This window comes from Corylus avellana, chromosome ca8 (genome assembly GCF_901000735.1).
Source record: "Corylus avellana chromosome ca8, CavTom2PMs-1.0".
In the NCBI taxonomy this organism is placed as follows: domain Eukaryota; kingdom Viridiplantae; phylum Streptophyta; class Magnoliopsida; order Fagales; family Betulaceae; genus Corylus; species Corylus avellana.
The window spans coordinates 5,424,104-5,451,565 of NC_081548.1; the positions used below are offsets into that span (position 1 = coordinate 5,424,104).

General features: G+C 35.4%; 1 protein-coding gene across 1 annotated transcript; it reads left to right on the forward strand.

Moving 5' to 3' along the window:
* Nucleotides 1-11,302: 11,302 nt before the first annotated feature.
* LOC132190080 (probable ADP-ribosylation factor GTPase-activating protein AGD14) lies at nucleotides 11,303-19,994 on the forward strand. Its single transcript, XM_059604961.1, has 15 exons — nucleotides 11,303-11,486; nucleotides 11,811-11,930; nucleotides 13,293-13,354; nucleotides 13,582-13,669; nucleotides 13,772-13,833; nucleotides 13,908-14,007; nucleotides 14,240-14,680; nucleotides 16,021-16,465; nucleotides 16,572-16,627; nucleotides 16,858-17,022; nucleotides 17,104-17,211; nucleotides 17,301-17,384; nucleotides 18,264-18,438; nucleotides 18,527-18,572; nucleotides 19,437-19,994. The coding sequence occupies exons 2-15, from the start codon at nucleotides 11,832-11,834 to the stop codon at nucleotides 19,573-19,575; spliced, it is 2,070 nt and encodes a 689-aa protein (XP_059460944.1). The 5' UTR covers nucleotides 11,303-11,486; nucleotides 11,811-11,831; the 3' UTR covers nucleotides 19,576-19,994.
* The last annotated feature ends 7,468 nt before the right edge of the window (nucleotides 19,995-27,462 follow it).

The following is a 27,462-nucleotide window of genomic DNA, read 5'->3' on the forward strand; positions in this document are numbered from 1 at the left end:
TAGTGGCAATGATGATAGTGTAAAAATTCTAAATATATTAAATGCTAATTAACAATAAAACTAGGAGCGGGAATAATTTAATATATAAGTACCTCCGGCCATTGCTTTGCTCAAGCAGGTTGAAAAACTTCAACCAAAACTAGAAAACTAAAATTATTGAGAGGTTCTTCTGACCTATGCCTACCAGTGAGTGCCAATTGATGGAATACACAGACCTTATTTATAGGTAAGTCAGGGACCCTCAATTAGAGTTGTTACCTTAATTATTTATCCCATCAAGGAATTAAAATCAAATAAATAATCAATACAGCTAATTGATTCAACAAAATAAAATCAGTAATGAATTCAAATATTTGTTTCCACAAGAATTAAATCAATAATTTAATTTAGAATATTTGATTTCACATAATAATCTTTAATTTGAATAAATCACTGAAAACCGTAATTATTTATATTTTATAATCATAATAATATATGTGACATAAGGGACATACCTTAAATAGAATTTCTTACAGATAGCACTTGAGTACGACTTCACATCGGCTCATAGGATAATCTTTAGGATTCATTGGGTCGTCAAAAAGGCAACGAACTAGATTTGTAGCAATACACCAGTCTAAAATTTTTTTCTACTTCACACTTTTTAAGAGTGCTTAGAATACAATGATGAATATAAGTTACATCCTCAGTATCAAGATGGAATGGATGAAGGTTGGTTGGTAGTAGAGTGAAAGCGGAAGAGAGTGGGGTAAGGTCACTAGCATGAACTTCAAGTATTATGAGGATAATCAACTTCATCATCACTAACATAAGTTTTATCATACATTTCCTAGACATGTTATTTCTCTCACTCTATAAATTCTCTTATTTGAACATCAATACAAATGCTATATATAAAGATTAAATCCTTGAATCGTTATTGCAATTAAAAAATTTGAGACCCTTTAAATACAAACTTTTTATCCAAAAAGAGTTTTTTTAAGAATTGTACCTTTTGGAAATATGAAAATACTCTAGTAGAATAACTCTTTGTTCAAGTAATGTCCTTGGCTAGGATAGTACGGTTTTACAAGAGTTTTTTTTTTTTTTTTTTTTACATGTCCACACAAGAGGGGGGAGGGGGATTCGAACTAGTGACCTCTGCTTCATTAGGCGTGGTCCCAGCCGATTGAGCAACATCTTGACTTTTTCTTTTTTTTTTAATGCAATTAATAAGTGACTCTTGGTAAAATTCAACTATATTAATAAATTGACGTAAAAGAGCATGAAGAGGTATCATTTATGTAAAGAGATTATAAATAATGAAAGTTACAAATGGAAATGACTTATCAGAAGTTGCATTTATAATAAAAGAGAACTAATAAAGAATAATCAAATGAGTAATTATACTTAGAGACATTTGAAAAAAAGAATGTATATTTGATACTATAAAATAACTAACATAAAAAAGAATATATATATATACAAAATAAAATTGATCATTTATTCATAAGTTTTCAAAGTAGCATAATATTCATTTGAATTCCCAATGATCACAATATGTAATTCATAATCTATAAAATAAAAGTGGCAAACTTCTTTTCAATTGCTTTCCCTTTAGAGCATCTCCGGCAGTGTAGCTAAAAGGGAAATATTAGCTACATTTAGTTATTTTTGTCATTTTTTTTGCTCCAATAGAATAGCTTCATATTAGCTATTATACCTTAACTGCTACAGTGAATAGCTTCATATTGCTATTCACTGTAGCACACTAGATTATTGAATATAATATTATTTCCACATTATTTTCTCTCTTCTCTATTCATGAATTTATGATACAAATTCAAGTATTTTGAATCACTAAAAACTTTCTAAAAAAAATTGAATAGCATGCATATAATTGACAAACTTAAAATGAAAAAACAAAAACAAATAAAAATAACACATAGGTATGATGCGTGAATCAATTTTATTGCAATTTACAAGATGATGGAAAAACGGTCGCGAATAAAAAAAAAAAAAAAAAGATTAAAAAATAATATTAAAAAAAAATAGAGAATGAAATAAAGAATCGGTTGGAGTTGGTATTAAAAAATAAGTAGCTAAATTAGAGAATTGTGCTTTTTGACTAGGTAGAATACCTCTTTCTGCTGGAGATGCTGTTACATATACTATGGTTGCTTCGCTATTTTAAAAACTTTAACATAAGATTAACAGGACAATGTTAGATGACACGACCATATAAGATCGATGCATCAATTTTTCATTTCTTGTGACTTGTGACTTATTTGAATGCCAAATATAAAAGCTATTTATCACTACAAAAAAAATTGGTGTATAGTGACTTCCAATTAGTGACGTGTCAATGGCAAAAAAACGTCAATAATCGGATGTTGACGTGTCACTGGCAACGTGGGCGACGCGTCAGAAATCCACCGATCGACAATTGGAATTGGTGTGTTGAATTAGCACATGTCACCCTCCAAAAGGTGACATGTCATGTGTAGCATGTCACCAAATTTGGTGATGTGCCACATTTGACACGTCACCAAAATAGTGACTTGTCAATAGTGGCATGTCACCAACTTTGGTGATGTGTCAAGAGTAACAAGTCACCAATTGGTGACATGCAAAAATGAAGCACGTCACCATTGGTGATGTGGCACTAAAGTGGCAGGTCACTAAATTGTATATTTTCGATTTTTTTTTCCTCTCCATATTGATTTTTTGAATTTTTTGGGGGCGTTTTACCCAAATTATTTTACATCAAATATCAATCAACTATCAAATATCCATCAACTATATATCACAAATAATCCATTACAAAAACTATACATGAACATTAATGTATCAAAACTATCCATTATCAACACTATACATCAACAACGTCCATATCGATGTACAAAAGAAATAATATATAAAAGCTGCATAAAAGCAATAATACAACCTCAAAAGACTTAACAAAAATAAACCAATTGATTAATGACCGCTTTGCATCTCCGCAATAACTGCAAATGATAAAACCAATCATCGGCCAACATGATAACATCTTATCAAGTCTGGTCACTAAGTAATGAGCAAAGTTAAAGTATACAAAGGTCATTGTAATCAACAACTTCAGGTTCCTAAAACCGCGCCTAAACCATAACTCTAACTTGTCTACACTATATAACATAACAAGTAACCATACCAAACATAACATATAGTTAAAAAACGATAACCATTCCAAACATGACGCATTCGAAAAGTATAGTTTTTCAGTTGTATTCATATTATTACATAAGTGTAATGGCACACATATACTTACGGTTATGATGATCCATGGGACAGCTTTGAATGCTGGAGTGCGGGTTCGGCTGCATATTCATCCTCAAGGTCTACTGTTACCTCTCCTACACATAATACGTTGCAACTGTGTTATATATATGCATATTTGGTTTGAAGCTATGTACAATGTGTTTATGCACATGTTATATATATATATATACACACACACACATGTGATTACATAACTATAGTGGTGCACATGATCATGTTATGAAAAAAAAAAAAAAAAAGAAAAAAAAAAACAAAAAGTATATTGCGTTAGCTGGTCAGCTCCTAACTAAGGATCTTACCCTAGGACAGCCTGGGACTCAGTGTCTGGCACAACATGAAGTTGAGCCGTCCCAGTGCTTGGCTGCACCAAGGACTCAAGCATATGAAAACGGGCCTCATATGCAACTAGCTGCGCATTCATCTTTGCCCGTTGTATAGCCATCTCTTCCCTGTGGTGTTCCCGCTCAACTTCTAGTGCATTTTTCAATTAGTTGTTCCATCTCCTCCTGTCGAGTGTGCTGTGAGCGTGCTCCAGACGACCTATAATAGGAGCGGCTCATGTCGTGTATTGGTAGAATCCTAGGTCCAACCCCTCGAACCCGGCCATCATATTCTTGCTTACTGTCCATAGCCTATGCATATGCGTCGTCTGGTGCCCACTTTACCGTCCCCTCTGTGACACTCGAGCTTGTTGCAGTGTCATTTGGCATTAGCTCCCTCATTTTTTCTTGTACGATATGTAAAAAGTTGTAAAATATGGTAGTGTTACCCCTCAACCCAAAATATACAAATAATAAGCAAGATCATAGTAAGTAGCATACCACTCTCTCCTGAAGATATTGATTGGGGTAGGTATCGTCTTTCTTTGTATGGGTCTGTATGCACATCTGCCAATGTAGGAGTTGTGTCCTCACGGATGGCCTACAAACACAAACAACATAAACAAATGTTCACATATCTATTAAAATCTTTACACTCTCTCACACACACACACACACACATATATATATATTTGGTAGATGACACACATATTGTCTCATGGCAAGCCCTGGCGTAGCTCCTTGAGCCGGTTGTGTGTTGCATTTTATTCTTTTCTTGCATGTCTCTCATACGATATGCCTTTGTCTACACAATTTAAACAATTAATGTGTGCACATTATACAATTGAAATTAATAAAGGTTGACAAATTTAATAAAAATCATGACATATCTTCTCCTCAGGAGAAGACCATTTCCCCACAACGCATTCGAATTCCGCAGGGTTGTAAGCATCGATGTTCTGCGTCGACGCCATCACGGTCTCAACTATGTCTGCTGGCTAAATGGTTAGTGATTTTTTTACCTTGTATCTATGGTTCTTCAGCTTAACATCCATGCCACTAAAAGCTTGTCGTTTGATGATGTCGAGATTGTACTCAGGCGAAATATAGAAATATTTATGCATATGTTCAAAAATGAGAAATGAATAAATTTATGGTACGAACAAATTTTACAAAATAAAGTACACATGCTATCATAAATTAATAACTTCTAACTTACACATAGCATCAAGGAGTACCACATTTTCTCGTTCGCTCATTGTGGTACCTTCAACCACTGAAAATCAGTTAACTTAACATAATGCCCGCCCCTTATCATCTTTCCCACCATCTGAGTAAATTTCACAGCACTTAGTCCTAAGGGTTGCAATGCATTACTATACTTGCAAACGATCCTTTCCCCATCGGGGATCCCCCATAAATCATGCGAGTCAGGAACATCCTGGACACTAAAATTATTGTTATCATCTGGTTTGATGTTTAACACAAGAATGAGTACCGATGTTATTTTAAAGTGAATACTAACTATATATATATTTGTAAATAGCATACATACCTATTGTCCGGACCTGACGAATACCCAACTGTTTTCGCTTCGCAGGCTCATGAGGCTGCGTGGTCTGTGTGGCATCAATCTCATCATGATCCACGTCCTCTAGTGGCTGCGTGGCATCACTATCTAACACCCTAAGATGGGGATGCGGTGGCCGATCAAATCTACCATGTGGGACCAACCCTACTTGGCTCAGTGTCGGTGGCGGTGATGGCATGGATTCGTTGGTGTCATGCAATGGGAGATTAAAAAAGTCGTGTGGGACCAACCCTATTTGGCTTAGTGACGATGGCGGTGATGGCATCGTCGGGCTTGGCTCATACCCATAGGCTGTAACATGTGGACTGTTGTATACGAATCCTGGACTGGATAGGGTGTCAAGCTCCATAGGTGGACTAGGTCGATAAGTATCATTGTAGGCCATAATCAAGCAAGGCTACACTGCACTAGGGTCCTGAGTATCACAATAGTCGTTCACCCCCGATTCCTGTAATCCTTGTGTCACTCGCACAGGTATTTGTCTCGTAACTTTTGACCTCCTTGAATAACTCATATTAACCTGTAGAATACATCACGCAACCAATCAATATTGACACTAATCAAATATATGCCAACATATATAATTGAATTACATGTACAATATTCAATAATTACCAATCATTTTAAAAATAAATAAATATATACCAATCAATGTACAATATTCAATTATCAAGGAATTACATATGCTTCAGTTGGAGGAATGTCGTTTAGGCCCTATTCGAAGTCATCTTGTAGATCATCATGATAGTAGATATGGCTCATCAGTAATCCATTCTCCCGTGTGGATAAGGTTTTTGAAGTTTACATGCGTCAGCCCATACTCGTCCACTTTGCATCCTCTATCCTTTGTGTTGTTTGCCTAGTCACACTTGAACAGAATATACTTGGTTCTGTTGTAATACTCTTCCTCAATTATTTGGGTTAACTTCTCGTAGTATGTTTTGTCAGCAACAGTTGGCACGTACACACCGTTGTTCTAAGTCCTCTTTCCGACATCATGTGCCAGACTGTGAAACAACTTGCTGTTAACCACATATTGGTTATATTGGAGTGCTGAATTTTTCGGCCCCTTACAATGCATCACTAGTTTATCACCTAATTCCATCCTGTGGCGATCGTCCAGTCGATCAACCTGGGGTTATATTAGAATGAAAGACGCAAACTTAATGCGGAGAGGAAAATAGCAATGAGAAGCAAATATTTTGTAATGTAATAGGTATACATGACATTAGTCTTACGTATTCATGGTACCAATCGCAAAATTGCTCAAAATGTTGAGTTTCCAAATGTTGGTTTGTCGTTCGCCTCCTATTGCATGCTTGCCTAAGCGTATCCATATGCATCATACAATTTGAAATTTGAAATTTGAATTTTACAATTCACAACTAACGGTGTAAGATGAATTAACATGCATGTGCTTTTAAACAACTCACATCCGCAATTGAAGGAACTCATCTGAGTTGAACATAATGTATTGGTGGATCTATATCAATGTGCGTTGGCCGAGACCGACTCGTGTTATCGCCCCTTTAGCCTCCTCAAGTTTTCTCTAGGGCCTATTGTAAAATGTTGGTGTGTTATCTAAATACATCGAACATAACAACACCAACTCATTTCCTATGTAGGCTTTCGCAATGCAACCTTCAGAAGCCGCTTTATTGTGGACTTTAGATTTGAACCCTCCAAGGCTCTTACATATGAAAATCACTCAATCATTGCATTTATTCATTGTTTTTTAATGGAGTGCAAGAAATAATTATTTAAGTAAAAATTTACTTCTCAAACGGATACATCCACTGAAACTGTACGGTCCACTGAGTCGGCATTCACAGACCAGATGCATAACAACATGAACCATGATGGTGAAAAAATTGGGGGAGGGAATACTTGTTCCATCTTGCAAAAAGTGATACAGACATTACCCTCAAGTCGGTTCATATCCTTGTGTCAATGTTTTTGAACATATGCCCCTAAAGAATGCAGACAACTCAACCAGAAGTCTAATTACGTTACTTGGCAGGGATCCACACAAGGCAATAGGCAGAAGCAGTTGCATCAATAGGTGGCTGTCATGACTCTTCAAACCCACAATCGTACGTTCTTTCAGTCTTTATTCATTGGAAAATGTTCAAGGCATATCCGTCGGGCATCCTTACATCTCGAAGTACTTTCAAGAAATTAGTTTTATCCGTATTAGACATCGTGTGGCAAACTGCGGGCATATATGTTACCCCATTCTCGGTCGTGAACGGATAAAGTTTAGGTCTCAAACCCATTTCACACAAGTCTTTACGGGCTTTGAGATTATCCTTCGTTTTCCCTTTAATGTCCAATATTGCACCAAGTATATTGTCCATCATATTTTTCTCTATGTGCAAGAAATCAAGGTTGTACTGTAATAAATTATCTTTCCAATATGGTAACCTAAAAAAAATATTTTTTTTCTTCCACACTACCTGATCAGTCGTTGGTTGTAGGAGTCCTCTTCTGCTTCTTGCACTTACCACCTTTCTTTGACTTAGTAGCGTTCTTTGACTTACCAGCATTCTCATCCCCAAATACTATCCCATCTAACTGTCTCAAAGTTTCATCTCCATCGGGGGCACCTTCTAGTTTTCGGTTACCGTCAAATGTTCTTCTATTTAGCCTCCACGGATGATCCATAGGCAAGTATCGCCTATGCCTCATATAAAAATATTTATGGTCATGTTTTAACCATTTATACCTTGTTGAATGCATACAACAAGGATATGCCTTTTCACCCCTAGTAGGCCATCCGGACAAATCTGCGTATGCTGGGAAGTCATTAACTATCCACATCAACTGCGCTCGCAACACAAAAGATTTTTTTATAGAGACATCAAATGTGCGTGCCCCTACATTCCATAAGTCCTATAATTCTGATATTTAGGGTTGAAAGTAGACATCTATATCCATTCTCGGTGAACTTGGGCCTAGGATAATCCGGCATAATATGAAAGACAATTGTTTCATGCACATCCAAGGAGGCAAGTTGTATAGAACAAGCATTACAAGCCAAGTACCGTGGGATGCGCTCATGTTCTCAAAAAGATAAAATCCATCCGAGCATAGACCAAGCCTTACGTTCCTGCTATTGGATCAAAATTCCGGATGTAAATAATTAAATGACTTTCATGCTTCACGGTCGGCTGGATGCCTTAATACGTCGTCCTTTGTGCAGCCATCTATATGCCATCTCATATGGGGGGTGGTATGCTGCAACATAAAAAACATTTGTAGTCGTGGTATGAGTGGAAACAACAGCGACACCTTCACCGGATGTCTCTTAGAGGATACGGGTTGACCATCATCGTCTAAATTAATTTCATCTTTCCATTTAGATTCTCTACCAACTGTACATGAATCTAACTTCGCATTGCCCATCCAGAATAACATACAGTCATTACGACAAGCCAAAATCTTCTCATATCCGAGTCTCATGTCCCTGAGAAACCTTTTGGCCTCATATGTATTATCTGGCAAAGCTTCATCCTCCATCGGCCCAACTGATTGATGAATGATGAATGCCAAATGTTGCATATTTTTGCCCCTTAATTTGCATATGTTAATTTCTTAGCGTTGTTATTTGTTTGATATTGTTTTGTTTTAGTGTTTTCTGGTTCCAAAGGAAAAATGCAACTAATTCCATTAATTATGGGGCTTAAGACACTTCAGAGAGCATAGGCAACAAATTTGGATCAAGCGATGATTTGCACCAAATGAGTCCTAGACTAACGTTTCAATTAAATAAATGCTCACTACATTAATGCTTTGAGTTATCAAACCTAAAATAATATTTCAATAAGTAGTACTACCGCAATTCACCTTTGGGTGGAAATTATATATGTATATATATATATATATATATATATATATATATATATATATATATTATGGTGAATATATATATTATGGTGATTCCCTCTCACTTATAGGAATAATTAATAATGCATCCATAATTCGATAGGTCTGCTACCTTTGGGTATTAGGGTCCAACTCTTAATTAAGGATGCACATTAATTATCCTATTTTAGTTTATCAATCACTTAAAAGGTGGTGCACCTTTGGGCCAATCCAAAATATTCTTGTGATTAGAAAAATCGTCAAAAATTTGCAATGTCATTATCTTAATACCTGGGATATGGGTATTAAGTTTCAAACATATGACTTGAAATCTATGAATCCTTTTAGCTGGGTCACTTTAGTGATCACCAAACTGTTTCATAATATAGATCTCAATTCGAAATAATGACAATGCAAACCGAATAGTCATAATATGCCTTTTTAACATTGATTGACACAAATATTCACGTTTATAGATAACAAAAGTAACATTTAAAATAAAATAATCAATGTCTTAAAGACATCATTTACTGCCATAACATTAATTCAATTCTTTAAAGCAACAATAAATTTGGAGCAATGTATTTTACGAATAGAAAATATATTTACTTAAAACTTTTGCATCTGTCAATATTTATAATTTGCACTAAATTATATTCGTAAATTGTGCACCAAGAGTTTTGCACAATAAAAGAAAAAACTTGATTAATCATATAAAAATAAAGACATACATATGTACACAATAAACATTGATAAGGTTTATTGTTCATACGTACACAATAAAGATGAACCAGCCTTCATTGCACATAACAACCACGAGTTCATGCTTTTAATGGTGCATATGTTATGTAATTATGCACTTTATGCAAGCTATTGTCATATATTAAATATTGATACAAAAATTCAGAATCATATATGCCAAACACGTACCAAAATGGCTTATGAATATATTAGCAAACTGCCAGAAACCATAACAGTAAAATATTTATTTTATACTATAATGATACAAACAATTAATAGAAAGTGCAATTCGTGTAGTAGGGTTCCAATTCTTTATTGTCCACACAATAACTCTTTTAGAAATCATAACCTCAAAGAGATCACTAATATACCTATGTGTTGGGACTTTACATGAACAATATCATTAATCAGTCACATGTCATAAATCATAATTACGAAACGAGTGTACATCATGACATGCATAAAATAAAGATAGATTTCAAATTTAATGTACTATAATTATAGGAACCTCAATTTAGCATCTAGTCGTTTTAGTTTTGCATACACAAGTGACAAATACAAAAAATCACATTGGCATAGGCAAAAATAAATTACGATAGATACGGATTTGATTAAGAGGTTTACTATATATATTTAACATATTTCTTAATGGCTTTAATACCACACGTAAAACAAAAAATTGACATAACATACTATAACTTCTAAGATCTTAACTATCATGAATTTCACAATAAATTAATAAATGACTGGTTTACTTTATTCCTGTATAACTCAACTTCTCATCAAAGTAAGAGTTAATTCAATAGGAAACCACTTCTCTTAATTAATTAACCAACAGTTTATTAAATATTAAGATTAAATAATCTCATAACTTAAGGAGTCTAATAAATACTCATATGTGCCATGTCATGTGGAACATTAAATTCTTACAAAAATTTCCAAAATACCCTTTTTTTTTACTATAAAAAAAATATTACAAAGATTTTTTATATATAAAAAACCCCTAAATCTTTACAATTTTTTAGTTTATTATTTTTTTATAATAAAAAAACTTTCAATGGGAAGCCGAATTTTAGGGCGAACATGAACTGCCACCCCTAAATAAAAGTGTAATTGTGTGACGTATGTCATTACTCTTTTTAGATCGAGTAATGCTAGAAACTAAATTTTAATCACACAAATACCCTTATAATGCTAACATGACCGTCCAATCAATCCTTAAATTCTCTTTTTTGACATCACAAGGTTAGTTTGGACAGACATGTGAACAGTATAGGATAATTATAAAATTAAAATGTGATTTATAGTATTTTTGATCATATTTTAATCATTTTTTTTTCAAATTAAATAATTAAAAATTAACTTTCAAATTTGAGAAAGTATACAGCCGTCCAAGTTCAGCCAAGCCCAACGGCCCCCAAAACCGACCGTTATTACCGGCAAGTTTCCCTCCCTTCCTTTCGACCTCTCTCTGTTGCAAGTAAAAGCACCGAGTTTCTCGCAGACAATGTCCGTCCCAAATTTCTCCAAAACTCTGCAATTCTCTGCAATTCGGCTTGGCTATCCCTCACCCTTCTCCTTCTTCTTCTTCAATTGTTTCCTTCACAATCACCGATTTCTAGGGTTTCTCTTCCGATACGTTTCGCTTAGGCACAATTCTCCATCATTACCAGGTTTCTGTCTCCCTTCGCTTGCTGAGAAAATCGTAAAACGAGTTTTTTTTTTTTTCTTTTTCTTCTACTATAAATAAATAATAAGAGGGCTCGTTTTAGAAAATGAAAATCAGCCCTTGTCCTCTGTTTGGTGGCTGAGAAAATGTAGGATAAGGGAGCGCATTGTATTTGAAGTTTTGTGTTTCACATTGTATTGGTTGCAAGGGGAAACTAAGAAATGGAAAACTACCTGAAAATATACAAGATTTTTCTCTTCTGCCTAAAAATATATAAGGTTTTTATTTTTTATTTTTTTTCTAATGTATCGAGTTTTGTTTGTTAAAGGAGGTGAAAAATTTTCGATCAATGGCCAATCGGATGAAGGAAGACGAGAGAATTGAAAGGATTATCCGTGGTCTTTTGAGGCATCCTGAGAATCGAAGATGCATCAATTGCAACAGTTTGGTATGAAGTTTTTTTTAATAATATAAAACTTGAAGAATTAATGCATATTGTATTCTGATATTCTCTTATCATGCATTCTTTGTATGCTGCAGTTTTACAAGGTTACCTGCAAACTCTCTGTTTGTTAAATTATCTGAAGCATTTTCTACTAATTAAAATCTGAGAGTGGTGAAGACATGCTTACTTTTATAATATTGTATTTACATGTTAAGAAGGATGTAGTTAGAGCGACATACGAGAAGATATGAAAGAAACTATGGTTAATGTCAACCATAGAGCTTAGTAGGATAATAGGTTTCACTAATCAATAACAAGTCACTGTGCATAGTTTTAAATCCAGCAATGACATATCACCTTATTGAAATATAATCAATTTGAAGCTCTTGTATGTTTAGGGTGTCTGCAAGTGCGTGCAAGACAAGTTTCATTATGATGCTTTGTTCCGAAGAAAGATTATGCCATGGAGATATATATAAAGCTATAAGTTCATAGGCTGTAAATCATAATTAAGGGAAGTTGAAAGTTTACTGAAGAGCAGGAGTGGATTTTTTATCTTGTTTTTATAATGTCTTGAGGAGTGGTGTTATCAAGGCTCAGTTCTTGTGGGCCTCATTGCAAAAGTTTGAACTATGCCAGGCATAAGCCTCGTACTGGGAGTACTTACAAAAAAAAAAAGCCTCTTATGGGAAATTGTTAGAGTATTAATTAAATTATTAAATCAACTATTTGCTATCATCTTAAACTTTTGGAATGAGTAGCGATTTAACATGGTATTAGAGGAAAAGTTTTGAGTTCGAGCCTTATCTCCATAATTCACACCATATTTAAGTTAAATATTTCACGTGTTAAACTTTATTTATTGAGAAAGAGTTGAAGCCCACATGTGAGGAAAAGTGGTAGAATATTAATTAAATGATTGAATCAACAATTTCTTATCAGCTTAGGCTTCTGGATAAGTAGTAATTTAATATAAGTAGTTTGAGATCTCCGTGAAGGAAAGAGTTCTTGACATCTAACTGGGATGAGAGTTGGGCCATTCAATCACTTGTCTTTTCACATACACACAAATATATATTTTAGTTTTTCTTTTTCACTCTTTTAGGGTTTTAATTGTCTTAAACTACTCTCTTTGTCTCTTATTTAGGCACATAGCTACTGTTGTTCCATGCCTTCATTTTTCGCCAATTTTATCTGAAATGTGTGTTTCGTTAGTCTTGGATTTCAAAGTGACAATTATGATCTTGTTATCTGTTCTTACAGTATGCAGTGGCATTTTCTCAGAATTTTTTCCTTGTAATCTATAGTTTCATATGATATCATTTGATAAAATAATACTATGACTAACATATAGTCTTCTAGCAGGGACCACAATATGTTTGCACAAATTTCTTGACATTCGTTTGCACAAACTGCAGTGGAGTGCAGTAAGTATTCATACTTGTACATCCACTGCTTTTCTGTAGATAATGCTTGTTTCATTTTTCGTTTTTTTCCTTGGTCCTTTCATGGTGCATCTGGTTTTCACATAAGTTCTACATGACATCATTTGAATTGTCATCAGCCATGTTCATTTCGGTACTCAATGATCTGACTTGAGTTACTTAATAGGCATCAATTTAGAGTGACTAATTAATTCTTTTAAGTATTCCAGTCGGGAGTTTACTCACCGAGTAAAATCAGTGTCAATGGCCAAATTCAGTGCAGAAGAAGTTAGTGCTCTTCAGGCAGGGGGAAATGAGGTATCCATTCATATTCAGTTGTAATTGATCCAGTTAGTGCTCTTTCTTTTCATCTAAATATACTTCTTTGCTTCCCATTGTTTAACTTAAATCATTTCACAGCGAGCAAGGCAAATTTATTTTAAAGATTGGGATCCTCAGCGCCATTCTTACCCTGATGGCAGGTGGTTATCAAATTCTTTTATGTTGATCTCAGTACTTCATATTTAGTGTTTCTGATTCACATATTTGCTTCCAGTAATCTTCATAGACTCCGGGATTTTATTAAGCATGTCTATGTGGATAGAAAATACACTGGAGAGAAGACTAATACTGTTGAGCTTCCAACACTGAGATTGGTAAGCTCTGCATTATTATATACGCAAGACCATGGATCATATCCTTATTTTAAAATTTCATTTTTGTGCTGTGGAAAGCTTGTCCAACAATGATCTTCTTATACTATTAACACTTGCCATCTCAACAATTTTGGACCTCATAAATCTAGATATGATGGACAATTAGAAGTATTAAGTGCTCTCCCACTCAAAGCACCTTCATTTAAAAAGAATATTTGTTTTTATTTTACAGAATGACAAGGAGTCTCATAGCAGGAAGGTTAGTGCATATAGTGGTGGATCTAGAAGCCCACATTATGAGAAAAGACACGAGCGGCGTCATAGTGAAAGATCTAGTCCTGTTCGAAGAAGTGTGGATGGAAGTGTCAAATATTATTATGATGAAAGAAGAAGTCCTCGATATGCCCAAGAAAATTCAAGATATGGAGTTCCAAAGAGAAGTTCTGCCCGCTTTGAGGTTGTTGATGACAGGTTTCGAGATCATGAGCATGGAAGCCGTAGGTTCTCAAATACAGAATCCAAGCCAGGAATCAGGTTACCTGACTCTCAAAAGAACATGGATAGGTCCCATTCCCCAGTGGTACGCACTGTTAGAGATATTTTAGGAGACAATATTACTCCTCTACAGGTAGACGAACTTTCTAAAGCAACTGATGGTCCTGCCCATAATCAGGTGTATAATTGCTATGCTAAACTAAAAATTTGGTTTTTGTATAAATAGTTCTTTTTTTTTTAAATTTTTTTTTTTTTTTCCTTTAGACTTATTTCTTAATGATGTTCTCTTCCTTTGGCCTGTTTTTGTTGTGTGTTCTCTTTCATTCAAGAACATAATTATGCTTTTTTAACTGCCTTCATCTGCCATGTATTGCTTAAGGAACCGTATAAAGGTAGTCTATTCCAGGGAAGCTACCTCCACAGAAATTCTACCCGGAGAGTATTCCACCAGTGGAATTATGTTTTTTTGGATGAATAAGCTTCATTGAAACCAACAAACGAATATACACACCTGACTTAACTGGTACTCTAACTACACAAAACATCAAATAAACTCCCCCGCTACTTACTGTGCACCTCAAACTACCTCACAAAAAAAACAAAACTCACAAAACCAACTCAGTATACCTCCTATCTACGAAATGACAAACCATCTGAAGAAAAACACCAAACACCAACCCAACTTAGTGGTAAGCACCTTCTCAGACACTCCCCAATGACAGTAGAGGTCCATGTTTGTAGCTGTATTAACAAATTTCGAGAACCTGTATTTCAAGTCCTTACCTCCCAATCAATCCTTTTAAGAATTTGTTCCTCAGAATTCAACTTATTACCATGACGAATATCATTCCTGTGATTCCAAATATTGTAGTAAGCAGCCCCAAGAGCTAACTTGCAAACCACATCTTGGAACGAAGCACCTTGAAGCTCAGCAATTCCCAAAGTCACAACTTCATCCCACTCAACCCGAATTTTACCCACAGCACATTTACACATAATAGACCTCCAAATTCTTTGGCTGAAGCTGCAGCAAAAAAATAAACGATCCCTTCCTTCAATGCAGCCCCTACATAAAGCGTATAAAACATCCGCTTTGTAACCCCTCGCCAGTAGTCTTTCACCAGTAGAGAGAGCATTCCTTAGAGGTAGCCAAAGAATAAACCCGTGTCTAGGAATCGCATATGAAAACCAGTGGAATTATAGTTCAGTCTTTTACTTGAGTGCAGTCTCTCTACTTAATCTCTCTTCTGAAAGAAATATTGATCATTATGTAACTCCGTGTCGAACTTACTTATGTTCAGTATTTATATTTTCCCTTGGTGTTGACTCCATAGTGTATTGTTTGACTATCAGTTAGTCTATTACAGAATGACTTTTCCAGTGCATGGGTTCTGATTACCGCTTTTTTTGAGCTTTGCAGATTGAATTTGTTATTCCATTAGCTATGGAGTCTAATCTGTATATTTTTGACCTTCCTAATCCAATATACACTTATTCTTCAAGAGTTTCTCATTGCAGAAAATCGCATCTTGCGGTGACCAGGGTTCCACTGATAGGAGTCCAGCAGAACATAAAAGCAGATACTCGGGAAGCTTGATTGATTTTAACCCTGATTCTAAGCCCCTTGATGCTGAAAGCATACCACAGACACAGCAGGTGCCTCACTCAGATAACAGTGGCTACTGGGCCTCATTTGAACATCCTGCAATGGAGAAGGTGCAAGCTCCAAGTGAAAATACTTTGGAATCTTTATTATTCGAATTGTCAGTACCCTCAGTTGTACCTGCTAGTAGCAACATGTCTGAACGACCTAATAATGATGCACTATCACCAGCAACAGGAGGCAACATCCCTGCAGGTGGTTTTTCGCTGGCTGCCAGTGTGCAGCAGATGCCCACTAGTGCCAGTGGTTCTACAACTGTATCGACTTCTAACAATATGGCATTAGTTCCTTCTGATGGAGGTACAAGCTTCAGATAGTAGTATTGGTGACTCTGCTATTAAAATTCCTGACAAACAAGAACTATCAAACATGCAGCAATGTCATCCTAATGCATCCCCCATTGCAGATTGTACCCCTATCATGCAGCAGATGAGTCCAACTTTTGGAACTCCGAGTTATCAGGTGAGACACATGATGAGGCCTTTTCTATACTTTCAATATTCATGGTCAAATCTAATGTAGGCACATATCAAAGACCAGCAAACTAACATGAAATCGTGTAAGATGGTTGAATTTTACAGTAGAGAAACTTTAGTATTGGCTGGTAATGACAAAGAATGTTTAATATTTACAAGTTGAATCATTATTGCTTTTTCTTTTTCTGGATAAAATTTGTTCCTTTTCATCTCCAGCCATGGATTTCCTCAACTCTACCTAATAGACAAGGGCCTTTGAGTGCTTCTGCTGAACAATCTTCTCAAGCTCTCTCAAAATCAGATCAAGGCACCAGTTCTGGAGTTGGAGCTGAACCTCTTTCAGTGGAAACCAAGCCTAGTGGAAGAAAGGAACTTCCTGCAGTAATAGCATTTTCTCAATACTATTCAATTTTCCATCAATTTTTTTTTTTTATGATATATATAGTAACTTTTTTTTTGTAGGACCTTTTTACTGCAAGCTACTCAACGGGCACTGCACCAGTTCCAGGTTGGCAAAATGGTTATCCATATGGCATGGGATTCAACATGCAGTATTATTCTAATGCAATGGTACGCTAAGAACCAAGATAATCAACTTGAATAAATCTGTACTAATATATGCTGGCTGTTGATTTGCTAATATGGATTTTTTTTCACAGCCTGTGCCAACATTTCCCAACTCAGCAAGATCGGCAAACCCATTTGACCTTAATGATGAAAGAACTCAAGTGCAGGCTCCACCAGTATGCACAACATTCCAACTGATTCTGTGTAGTAGGATCACTGTTTATATTTTTCTTTATCCAAGCGTTTTCTTGGACATTTTAACACCTTCTTAAAGTATAAACTGTGCTCCTTCTATGAATGGTTATATTATCTTGTATCTGTTGTCAGCTAAGAATTAATGGAGTAGAGGAGCAAAAAGGTAGAGCAAGAAGTATGTCTGGGAAATCAAGGACTTATATGCAAATTCAGATACCTATAATATATGCACTAAATAACAAATCTTGATTATTCCTAATATAAGCAGACATACATTCTTATCTCATATTCGTGTGCTGAAGGTGATTTGACTGCAATAAGATTCTCCAGTAGTCATATAGTGTCTCACGAAATATTTGTTATTCATATTCTTGAGAATCCGTTCACCACTTAAAAAGCATGACACTTGAATATTAAAACGAGGAGACATATGGCTGTGCTGATATAACTATTTTGGTTTAACATAAATATGTATATGACAGCTTTGAGGCTAGATCACATGCATATTTTATGCTGAGGCGTATGGTATCTTCAATGAAAATTAGCTACACAGGCTCTTTCACATCTCTACATTATCATCTCTTGAACTCTTGGCAGTATGCTGGCAATTTTTAATTACTGGTTTTGAGTGGAAATGGGCAAACTGTTCCTTCTAGTACAAAGCCCTTAATAAAGATTGATCTATGATGACTTGAACACTTGCATGAAGCACTTTAACCCAATTGATTATAAAAAAAATTAGTAATGACATGTTCTGGTTTAAATTAAAATTTTCTTTGGAAGGCCTTTGTTTTAAACTTTTCAATAAAGGAGAGAAAACTTGTTTTAACCTTCAAAAATATGTGTTGTCTGTGATGTAGTTTCCTTCCATGGCATCTTTACAAGGTGCACTGCCGAATGTGTCAGCTGCTAACAGCTTATTGAGTACTTCAAGTCTTGGTGCCCAGTCTTCGGGTTTGATGGCACCTCAATCTCCGTCTTATGCATCTGCAGTGTCTCCACATTCTCCTTCTTTTGTATCGGACATGTCTCCTGGTAAATTCACTCTTTTTATCTTTCTTTCTTATGAACATCCATTCTTTGTTGGCCCTAGTTTTGTTTATGTTCAATTTAATAATCTCAGGTGCATACATGGGGCTGCAAGTACATAATAATGTGCTACTATCCAGGTATCATGCTGGCATGAGTTTTCTGTGTTTTTTTTTTTTTTTTCAATTTGAAGGGAAGTTCTGCTCAAATGGGACCATCTTGAACAATAATACTTCATCAAATGCCACCATTTTGGCTTCCTTTCATTTTACTTAAAGCAAATGTTGTATTATTTTTGTTTGAAAACTTTCTTTTCTTTTTTTCTTTTTTACTTATTTCTTTTTTAAATCTGGGCAGCGTGGGGATGGGGCATTAAGAGTTCAAAATTACACTGTGGAAAGAAAATTGTCCTTGTAGATTGTAGTTTGTTAAGTCCATTCAAAGCCTTATATAAGAAGGCCTTCTTTTTATCCAAAAGAGGGGTTATCCTTGGCAATAGGCTAGGGGTGGCAATTCGTGTTCATGTGTCAGGTTTGGGTCGCGTCAAGGTAAGAGTATAAGATTATATTGGTTGACCCTAACCTGATCAATTTAATTAAACGAGTCAAACCCCGCAACCCTAATTCTCTAACCTTGTATTGGGTTTGCGGATCATGTAAGAAATTGCCAGCCATTATGTTGTGTGTTGGGTTTGGATCGTGTCGAGACATGGATATAATACTATATAGGTTAACTCTAACCTGACCTATTTAATTAAACATGTCAAACTCTTCAACTCTAACTCTCAAATTTCGTGTTGGGTTCCTATCGAGTTCGCGGGTTGTGTCAAAAATTGCCAGCCTTAGTAATAGATTCTACCAACATCTCTACCAGCCCTTCAATCACAATATAATGCTTTATTACAAAGCTACACATATCTCTCTCTGATCCCTCGTCCAATAATGATATGATCTCCATAATTGAAAAAGAAAAATAATTCAGGGTTTTCTTTTGTGTCATTGTAGATCACAAGGAGTTGGTGGATTTGGCAGTGATGGAGCTATATTTGGATCCTTAAACACAACTCAACAGTCAACTGGAAGATACTCAGCTCCAAGCACCCCAAATCCTTTTTCTTCAATGGGAGGAAACCCTTTTGGATAAATCAAAGAGCAAAAAGTTCTTGCATCCCATTCTGTCATTTTCTTTTTGCCCCCAAACATCTTCAGGAAGAAGGCTGATATATTATTGCCTGGTGAAGAGTATAAGAATATTACAAATGCTAAGAGAAGCGCATGGAGAAATTCATCCCAGACCAAGATTCTCTTCAAGATCATGGTAGTTTCAGATCAACTTATTTCATATTTCCTGCTTGCTTAAGGGCTTCCATCCTTCCCTGTGATATGTTTGTCTTCACATCTTTGTGATCTTGCCTTCTGCTGTCACCAAGATAATACTGAACTGAAGCTAGAGCTCTTTGATTGGTGTAAATATGAAATGCTATATATTTTTCATTCAAAAAACTTGAGAAAGAGAACCAGGGCATTACTATAATGATATCACTTTATGAGAAATCATTGCATCATGACTGTACTTCTTTAGTGTTATAGTTTGTATGAATGGTTTAGACACAAAAGGTGGAGGCTTTTATATTCGGCTTATTCAACTTATGTTAACCTAATACAAGCATCCTATTATATAGGATTAGAGGAAATATCATAAAGACTAAACTACCCCAAAATTCTAATAATTCAAACCCTAACTCTTCTAACACTCTCCCTCAAGCTGGAGCATATACATCATATGAATCCAGCTTGGATACACGCAAACGAAAAACATACTCTATCACTCCCCCTTAAGCTGGAACAGCTTGGAGTACACAATACTAGAGCTGGCAATTTTGACACGACCCCTGAACCCGAACACGACACGAAAAAACAGGTATTGAGTTTGACTTTATCGGGTTCAGGTCTTAATTGGGTCTACCCGTTTAAGACCCGGTTAATTCGTGTCTGGTGGGTCAACCCGCCAGACACGGTTACTATTTGGGTCTGGCAGGTACCCGTTAGACCCGATTACTGTTCGGGTCTAGCAGGTACCTGTTAGACCCGGTTAAAAATAAAAAATAATAAAAAAAAAAAAGTCAAAAAATGAGCATATTTATAGTGTTTCATAATTCATATATTTGATTACATGGGATGGATCATGGATCCTTCAAGACCTTCAACTGGACAAGTATTTTGTAATGAATTATGAATTTAATGTTGATGTAGTTTTGAGTTTTGTTTCTTTTTTATTTATTTATTTATTTTTTATTATTTTGTTTTTGTTAGCTTTTTTTTATTATCTTTTTCTTTATTGCTATGATGGAAATGTTGACACATTTTACCCCTCAATCTCATTCATATTTTGATCATTTTGAAATAAAAATTTTAGTTTTGTCCTTACTTAGACTTTATGTTTTATGAGGTATCGATGAGGGCCAAGTGGCTTACTAGTAACCAAGCGTCCAAGCCAACCCCTCAAGTAGGTCCGACTTAATAGATTTTGAGGCCTAAGACAACAAATTTAGGTAGGGCCTTTTTTATATTTAAATATTTAATTAAATGATTTTAATTTAAAAACATTCTTCTTGCTTTTTGCCCTTAAGGCTTTTTTTTTTTTTTTTTTCAAATGATTTGCAAAATTCATCTCTATTATGAGACATTTAATTTCAACAGATTACAAATATCATATTTTGTGTTGAAATATACATAATTCTTTTTTAGTGGAATGTAATTTGAGCAAAATTAAATTTCTTTATACTAAAAATTATTTTAATAAATGAACTTAGTCAATATGCTTGCTTGTTTTAAGTTTAGGTGAAATCATAAGTTTAGTAATTTCTTTTGGAGTACAATTACGGTCACTTTCCATTTTTTTTTTTTTTGGTCTTATCCTTTATTAAAGCCTTTAAGATCTTGGAACTCAATTTTTTGCATTAACAGTGTATTGATGTATTATTATTACAATTTTGATTTTTTTTTATAAATTTTATAGTTTAGGGTTTTAACGGGTCGTGTCGGGTCGTGTCTACCCGATTAGACCCTGTTATTTTAAATGGGTAAAACAAGTCGTGTCGGGTTACCCGACTATTTTCGTGTCATAATCGTGTCAGACCCGATTACCCGTTTAGCTAAACGGGTAGTGTCTGTGTATAGGCTAATCGTGTAATGGGTACCCGCGGGTCATAATCGGGTCGTGTCAGGTACCCATTTTGCCACCCCTACAATACAAACAACAAGATAATTAAATAAAACTTCAATGCTGGTCAAAAACTCGTTGGAAACTTGAACAACCAAGATTTGATCAAATCTCGCTGCAAAACACCAAGGCCGGTCGGATACATCAATCACAACATTGGATCGGTTCTCGCCGGAGAATCCAAGGCCGGTCGGATACAACGATCTTGGGATCAGTTCTCGTCACAAAAAACCAAGGCAGGTCGGATACATCGATTACCAACAACCAATAGCAAACACATGATTAACCAACAAGTTTTGCTCGAAAACAATTACTGGGAAAAAAAAACTTCGTCAGAGCTTCGCCGGAAACACGTCGGAGCTTCAAAACTGGCCGGAGACAACCAAAACATGCCGGCAGTACCTAAAACAGAATAAAAACACTGAAAACAAATGGGAAACAATCATTGTGGGCTCACCGGACCTTCGTCGGAGTATTGCCGGAACTTGCCAGAGAAGACGGAACATTCTGGCCACTTCAAAAACAGCAACTACAAAAGCAAACGGTGACCACAGATCAACGTTTTAACAACACAAACATAAAACAGCCAGATTTTTTTTTTTTTTTTGATCGCTGCAACTTCACTGGCCAACACACCCAGAACCCGTCAGTGAGAACACACCAAGAAGCCAAGACAGATTGATGACAAAAAAAAAAAAAAAAAAAAAAAATCTTTCTTCAAAAAACAACCATGGCCAGCAACATATTTCAAGACACTGCCTGTGTGGGCAATATTCCCACATGGGCGGTGCTGCCACTAGAAAAACACTCAACAAAACAACAAAAATATAGCGAAAAAACACTGCTACAAACAAAGGGCTAAGGATTCAAATCCTAAGGCTTTGATACCATATTATGTTTGTATGAATGGTTTAAACACAAAAGGCGAAGGCTATTATATTATTCAACTTATTTAAGTTATGCTAATTTAATACAAGCATCCTATTATATAGGATTAGAGGAAATACCATAAAGACTAAACTACCCTAAAACCCTAATGACTCAAACCCTAGCTCTTCTAACATTTAGCATTAGGGTTATAGCCTTTTTCTGCTTGTGCTAGACTTTCAATAATGGGAAAGAAAGTTTGGAGATAGACATTGTGGAGTGATCAATCACAATTCACAAATTCTAAACAAGAGTGTTACATTTTTGGTGCATAACTTGTTTTCCTCTGCACTTCAAGAAGTGGAGATAAGGAGGTGGCCATAAAAGGCAAAGGTGTGAAGGCATTGCATGTGATGGATATTTTTGTGGTGATAAAGCAGGGAAGATTTTTCACTCCTCCAATTACTTATTTGTTGAGTTTCCCATTGGGATAGCAAATGGTCAAACATAACTAGCCGGAATATATGGTTGCTGAGGAGGATACTTGATTTGACAGGTGTGTCATCTCCAATGAGGCAAAACTAAGGAGAACTCATGATTAAGCTTTGAACTCTTTTTTTAGCTTAAATTGTTTTTCTCTGCCTCCATTTACTTCGTGTTAGTGTTAGTTCGAGCTTACTTTGGAGAAAGATTAAAGAGAACTGGTATTAGAGCCGTAAAATTTGCTGAAGAGAAATGATAAATACTATACTGTTATTTATTTATTTATTTTTATTACAAGGTTGATTCTAGGGATGATGAGCACTACCACATTAACCCAATGGGATGAAGGTGAAATAAGGTGAAGTATCTCACATTACTTTTAAGTGCTTGGAAGGCCTGTATCCTTTTTTCTTCCTCTGGCCCCCTCCAAAAGGCATGATAAGAGCTGTAAATCAAAGTATGTGGTGCGTAGATTCAATCTGGCAACAATCTTACTTCAAGGGAATGAAACAAATTAAAAATATATTTTATTTATTATTATTATTATTATTATTATTATTATTATTTTATGACATAGAACTTCTTAAAGGCAGGGCCACTTTGTGACCCATTGTCAAATAATTTTCGGATATACGATTCTACCCATAAGAACCATGTATCGATTGAGTGAAGATTCAAATAGCTAATCTTGTGGTATTTACGAAACAAGTCAACCATGCAAGCTGACCTTCAAGGGCTAGAAGTCATTTGCCCCCTCCCCCACCCCACCTCCCAAAATTTCAAATATATATATATATATATGGAACGTAGATGTGGTTATTAACCGCATTCGTAAAACCACTATTCGCATCCACATATGCGGATAGTGGTTTTTATTAACTCCATCTACATATACGGATGGTGGATAGTTGCGGGTAGTGGATGTTGGCGGTTATTATTCCCCTGCAGTTACACCCCTACTAGCCAGCAGAGAAGAGACAAAAGTACTAAGAACTTGTTAACTGTTTCTCAGGAGAGAGAGAGAGAGAGATACCCATCAAGCAAGCAACCAAGATTACAAGAAAGAAACATGGCTATATGATGGACCTACTCGCATGATCTTTGTTAAATTACTACTTATTCCAAAAGCTTAAACTTATAAGAAGAGAAAAATTTAATCACTTAACCATTACTTTAACACTCTCCCTCACGTGTGGGCTTAAGCTCCCTCTCACGTGTGGGCTTAAGCTCCCTTTTAATATGTAAGGCCTAATACGTAGAATATTTAATTTAAATGAGGGGTGATTTGACAGAGTCAAGGTTCGATCTCATGACCTTTGGCTCTGATACCATGTTAAATCACCAGTTATCTCAAAAGTTTAAGCTTATAAGAAGAGATAAATTTAATCACTTAACCATTACCCAAACATTCTTTACTTAAAATATTTCTTAACCTTAGAAGCAAATGCACAACAATCCCACACACAAAGACAAGTGCCGCACTTGAGCATCACAAAGGATTCTTAACCAAACCCAACAAAAATACCATAAAAGGTGAAGGAAGTGAGAAGATTATTTTTCTGAGTTCTCCTCCTCGTCATCCTTTGATCACCACCAATCTCTCTTTCATCATCCTCTTAGCAATAACAAAAAAATTAAAAAAAAAACACAAACAATAGTCAAGACCAACCCATCGTCGCGGATTCCAAGTATAGATATTTAATGCTTCTTCATTTGCTCTTAATAGCAGTCTGCTATACATGATGCATGATTGATTTCATAAATTCTCAAGTCAAGGAAACAATGGGAATAGCACTTGCTTAGAGCAAGGGCCAACAAGATGGGATAATCTTTAGGATGCATTGGGTCCTTAAAAAGGCATTCAAGAAGCTCTTTAGCAATACAGAACTCAATAAATTCTGATGATTCGTACTTTTCAATTGTGCTTTCAACGCACTGGTGGATATAAGTTATATCCTCATTATCAAGATGGAATGGATGAACGTTGGTTGGTAATGGAGTGGGAGCCGAAGAGAGAGGGGTAGGGTCATTAGTATGAACTTGGAGTGTTACGACAATAACCAATTCAATCATCACTAATATAAGCTTTATCATACAATTTCTACCCATCATATTTCTCACACTCTGAAAATTCTCTTAGTTGAACATCAAATACATAAGCTATATATTGGGAGTAAATCCTTTAATTGTTATCGCAACCCTTGAAATACAAACTTATTTCTCAAAAAGAGTTTTTTTGAAGAATTGTAGCTTTTAGAAATATGAAAATATTCTAGTAAAATAATTCTTTGTTCAAATAATGTCTAGGAGAATAAGATTTTACAAGAGTTTTTTTTCTTTTTTGTAATTAATACGTGACCCTTGGCAAGAGTCATCTATATTAGAAAATTAACATAAAAGAAAATGTGAAGAGGTATCATATCAATCACACTCAGTAATATATATATATATATATATATATATATATATATATATATATATATATATAATAGTCCTCTCACTAGAGTGAGAGCTTCCCTCGTCTCTTTGTGAGGCTCTCCACCTCCTCTATGAAGTACTTCCAGGGAGGAGGGATGGATTTTTTCATCCCTCCTTTCCCCTCTTCCCCAATCTTCGTCCCCTCCTTATACGCACCACGACATCGATGCTTTCCACCGTCAATGCTACTGTTTTTGGACTTTTTTTTTTTTTTTTTGTTCCGCTGTTGGTTTTTATTTCCTTTTATTGTTTTGTTATGAGGGTTTTAGTCTCCCTATATCTTTGTTGTTTTTGTTTATTGTGAAGACTTGTGTAATCGGAGGTTCATTCGTCCTCATTGACAAATCTAGATCAAGTTTGGCTGTGCCGCTAGCTTCCTCAACAACATCCTTTTGGTGGCTGTTGTAGCTTTCTAGCGGGGGTTCGAGAAGGGTTAAGGGACTTTTCGAGGTTCATGCCCTTTCTTGTGCCCCTTTTGCTTTGGTCACTGATTATACGGCCATTTTCTTCGCTTTTGTCCAAGTTATAGAGGACTGTGTCAATTGTTGACTAACTTTTTATTATTTTTGGGTTTTTGGTTGGGGAGCTCAGGCCTTTCAATTTTTTATTATATGTAACCATTTTCCCTATTTGCTTAAAAAAAGAAAAAGAAAGAAGAAGAAGAAGAAGACAAGGAGGAGGTATCATTCAATATTCACAACATATTAGATAAAAACCTGAATTTAAATAGTATTTTGAAAGAAGTTCTTGGTTTAAATGAAGTGGTAAGTATGTAATATTGGAGTGCTAAGTGTAAATCATCGAGAATAACTTTTATAAGAAATTGGCATAAATTAAGTCTTTTATGCCTTTCATTGAGAGGATAACACATCAGCATGAAACAATAAAAGTGAGTGTTGTGGAAACACCACAATATATATTTTTTTTCCATGAATCTTGTCATTGAGAGGGAGGTTTAGTATATTCTTTTTTATTTTTTATTTTTTATTTTTTATTTTTTTTATTTTACTAAGTATTTTTTTTTTTTAACAGTTATAATGATACATAACACAGAAAACCAGGCACGTGCATTTCACTTGTCATCCTACTAGTATTTACTAAACGAGTCAACCATTCAAGCTAACCCACACGGGCAAGGAATGCAAATGTACTTATTAACTGTATTTTCATGCCCTAAAATCGCTATTTGCATCCACATGCAAATAATAGTTTTTGCTAATTGCATCCACACATACAGATAGCGGATAATTGTGGGTATCGGATGCAGGCGGTCATTATCCGGCCTGCATTTACTAGCCAGCAGAAAAAAATAATAATAATAATAAAAAAAAATAAAAAATAAAAAAATCATAATGCTAAGAACTTGTGAACTGTTTCTCAGAGAGAGAGAGAGAGAGAGAGAGAGACCCATAAAGCAAGCAACCAAGATTACAAGAACGAAACATGGCTACATGATGGATCCACAAAGATGATCTTTACCTAAAATATTTCTTAACCTTAAAAGCAAATTAATGCACAACAATCCCACACACAAAGACGTACAAGTGCCGCACTTGAGCATCACAAAAGATTCCTCCATGCTGTTCATGTCCCGGCGAACAAGAGCAGAATCACGGCCAATAAAAGCGAAAACCACACCAAACAAAAATACCATAAAAGGTGAAGGAAATGAGAAGATTATTTTTCTGAGTCTTCTCCACCTCATCATCATCCTTTGATCACCACCAATCTCACCAACCCATTGTCGCGGATTCTAAGTATAGATATTTAATGCTTCTTCATTTGCTCTTCATAGCAGTCTACTATACATGCTGCGAATGTTATTCGTCGCGGATTGATTTCATAAAGTCTCAAGTCGCACATAGAATGGGAATAGCACATGGTTAGAGCAGCGGCAAAAAGGATGGGATAATCTTTAGGATGCATTGGGTCCTTAAAAAGGCATTCAAGAAGCTCTTTAGGAACAGCAAACTCAATAAT

Bases quoted from the DNA above. Each gene is read 5' to 3' on its own strand.
- LOC132190080 (XM_059604961.1), top strand. From the start codon at position 11,832: ATGGCCAATCGGATGAAGGAAGACGAGAGAATTGAAAGGATTATCCGT. The intron at 13,670-13,771 runs GTATCCATTCAT...ATCATTTCACAG, and splicing joins TTCAGGCAGGGGGAAATGAG to CGAGCAAGGCAAATTTATTT. The intron at 17,212-17,300 runs GTACGCTAAGAA...TTTTTTTCACAG, and splicing joins AGTATTATTCTAATGCAATG to CCTGTGCCAACATTTCCCAA.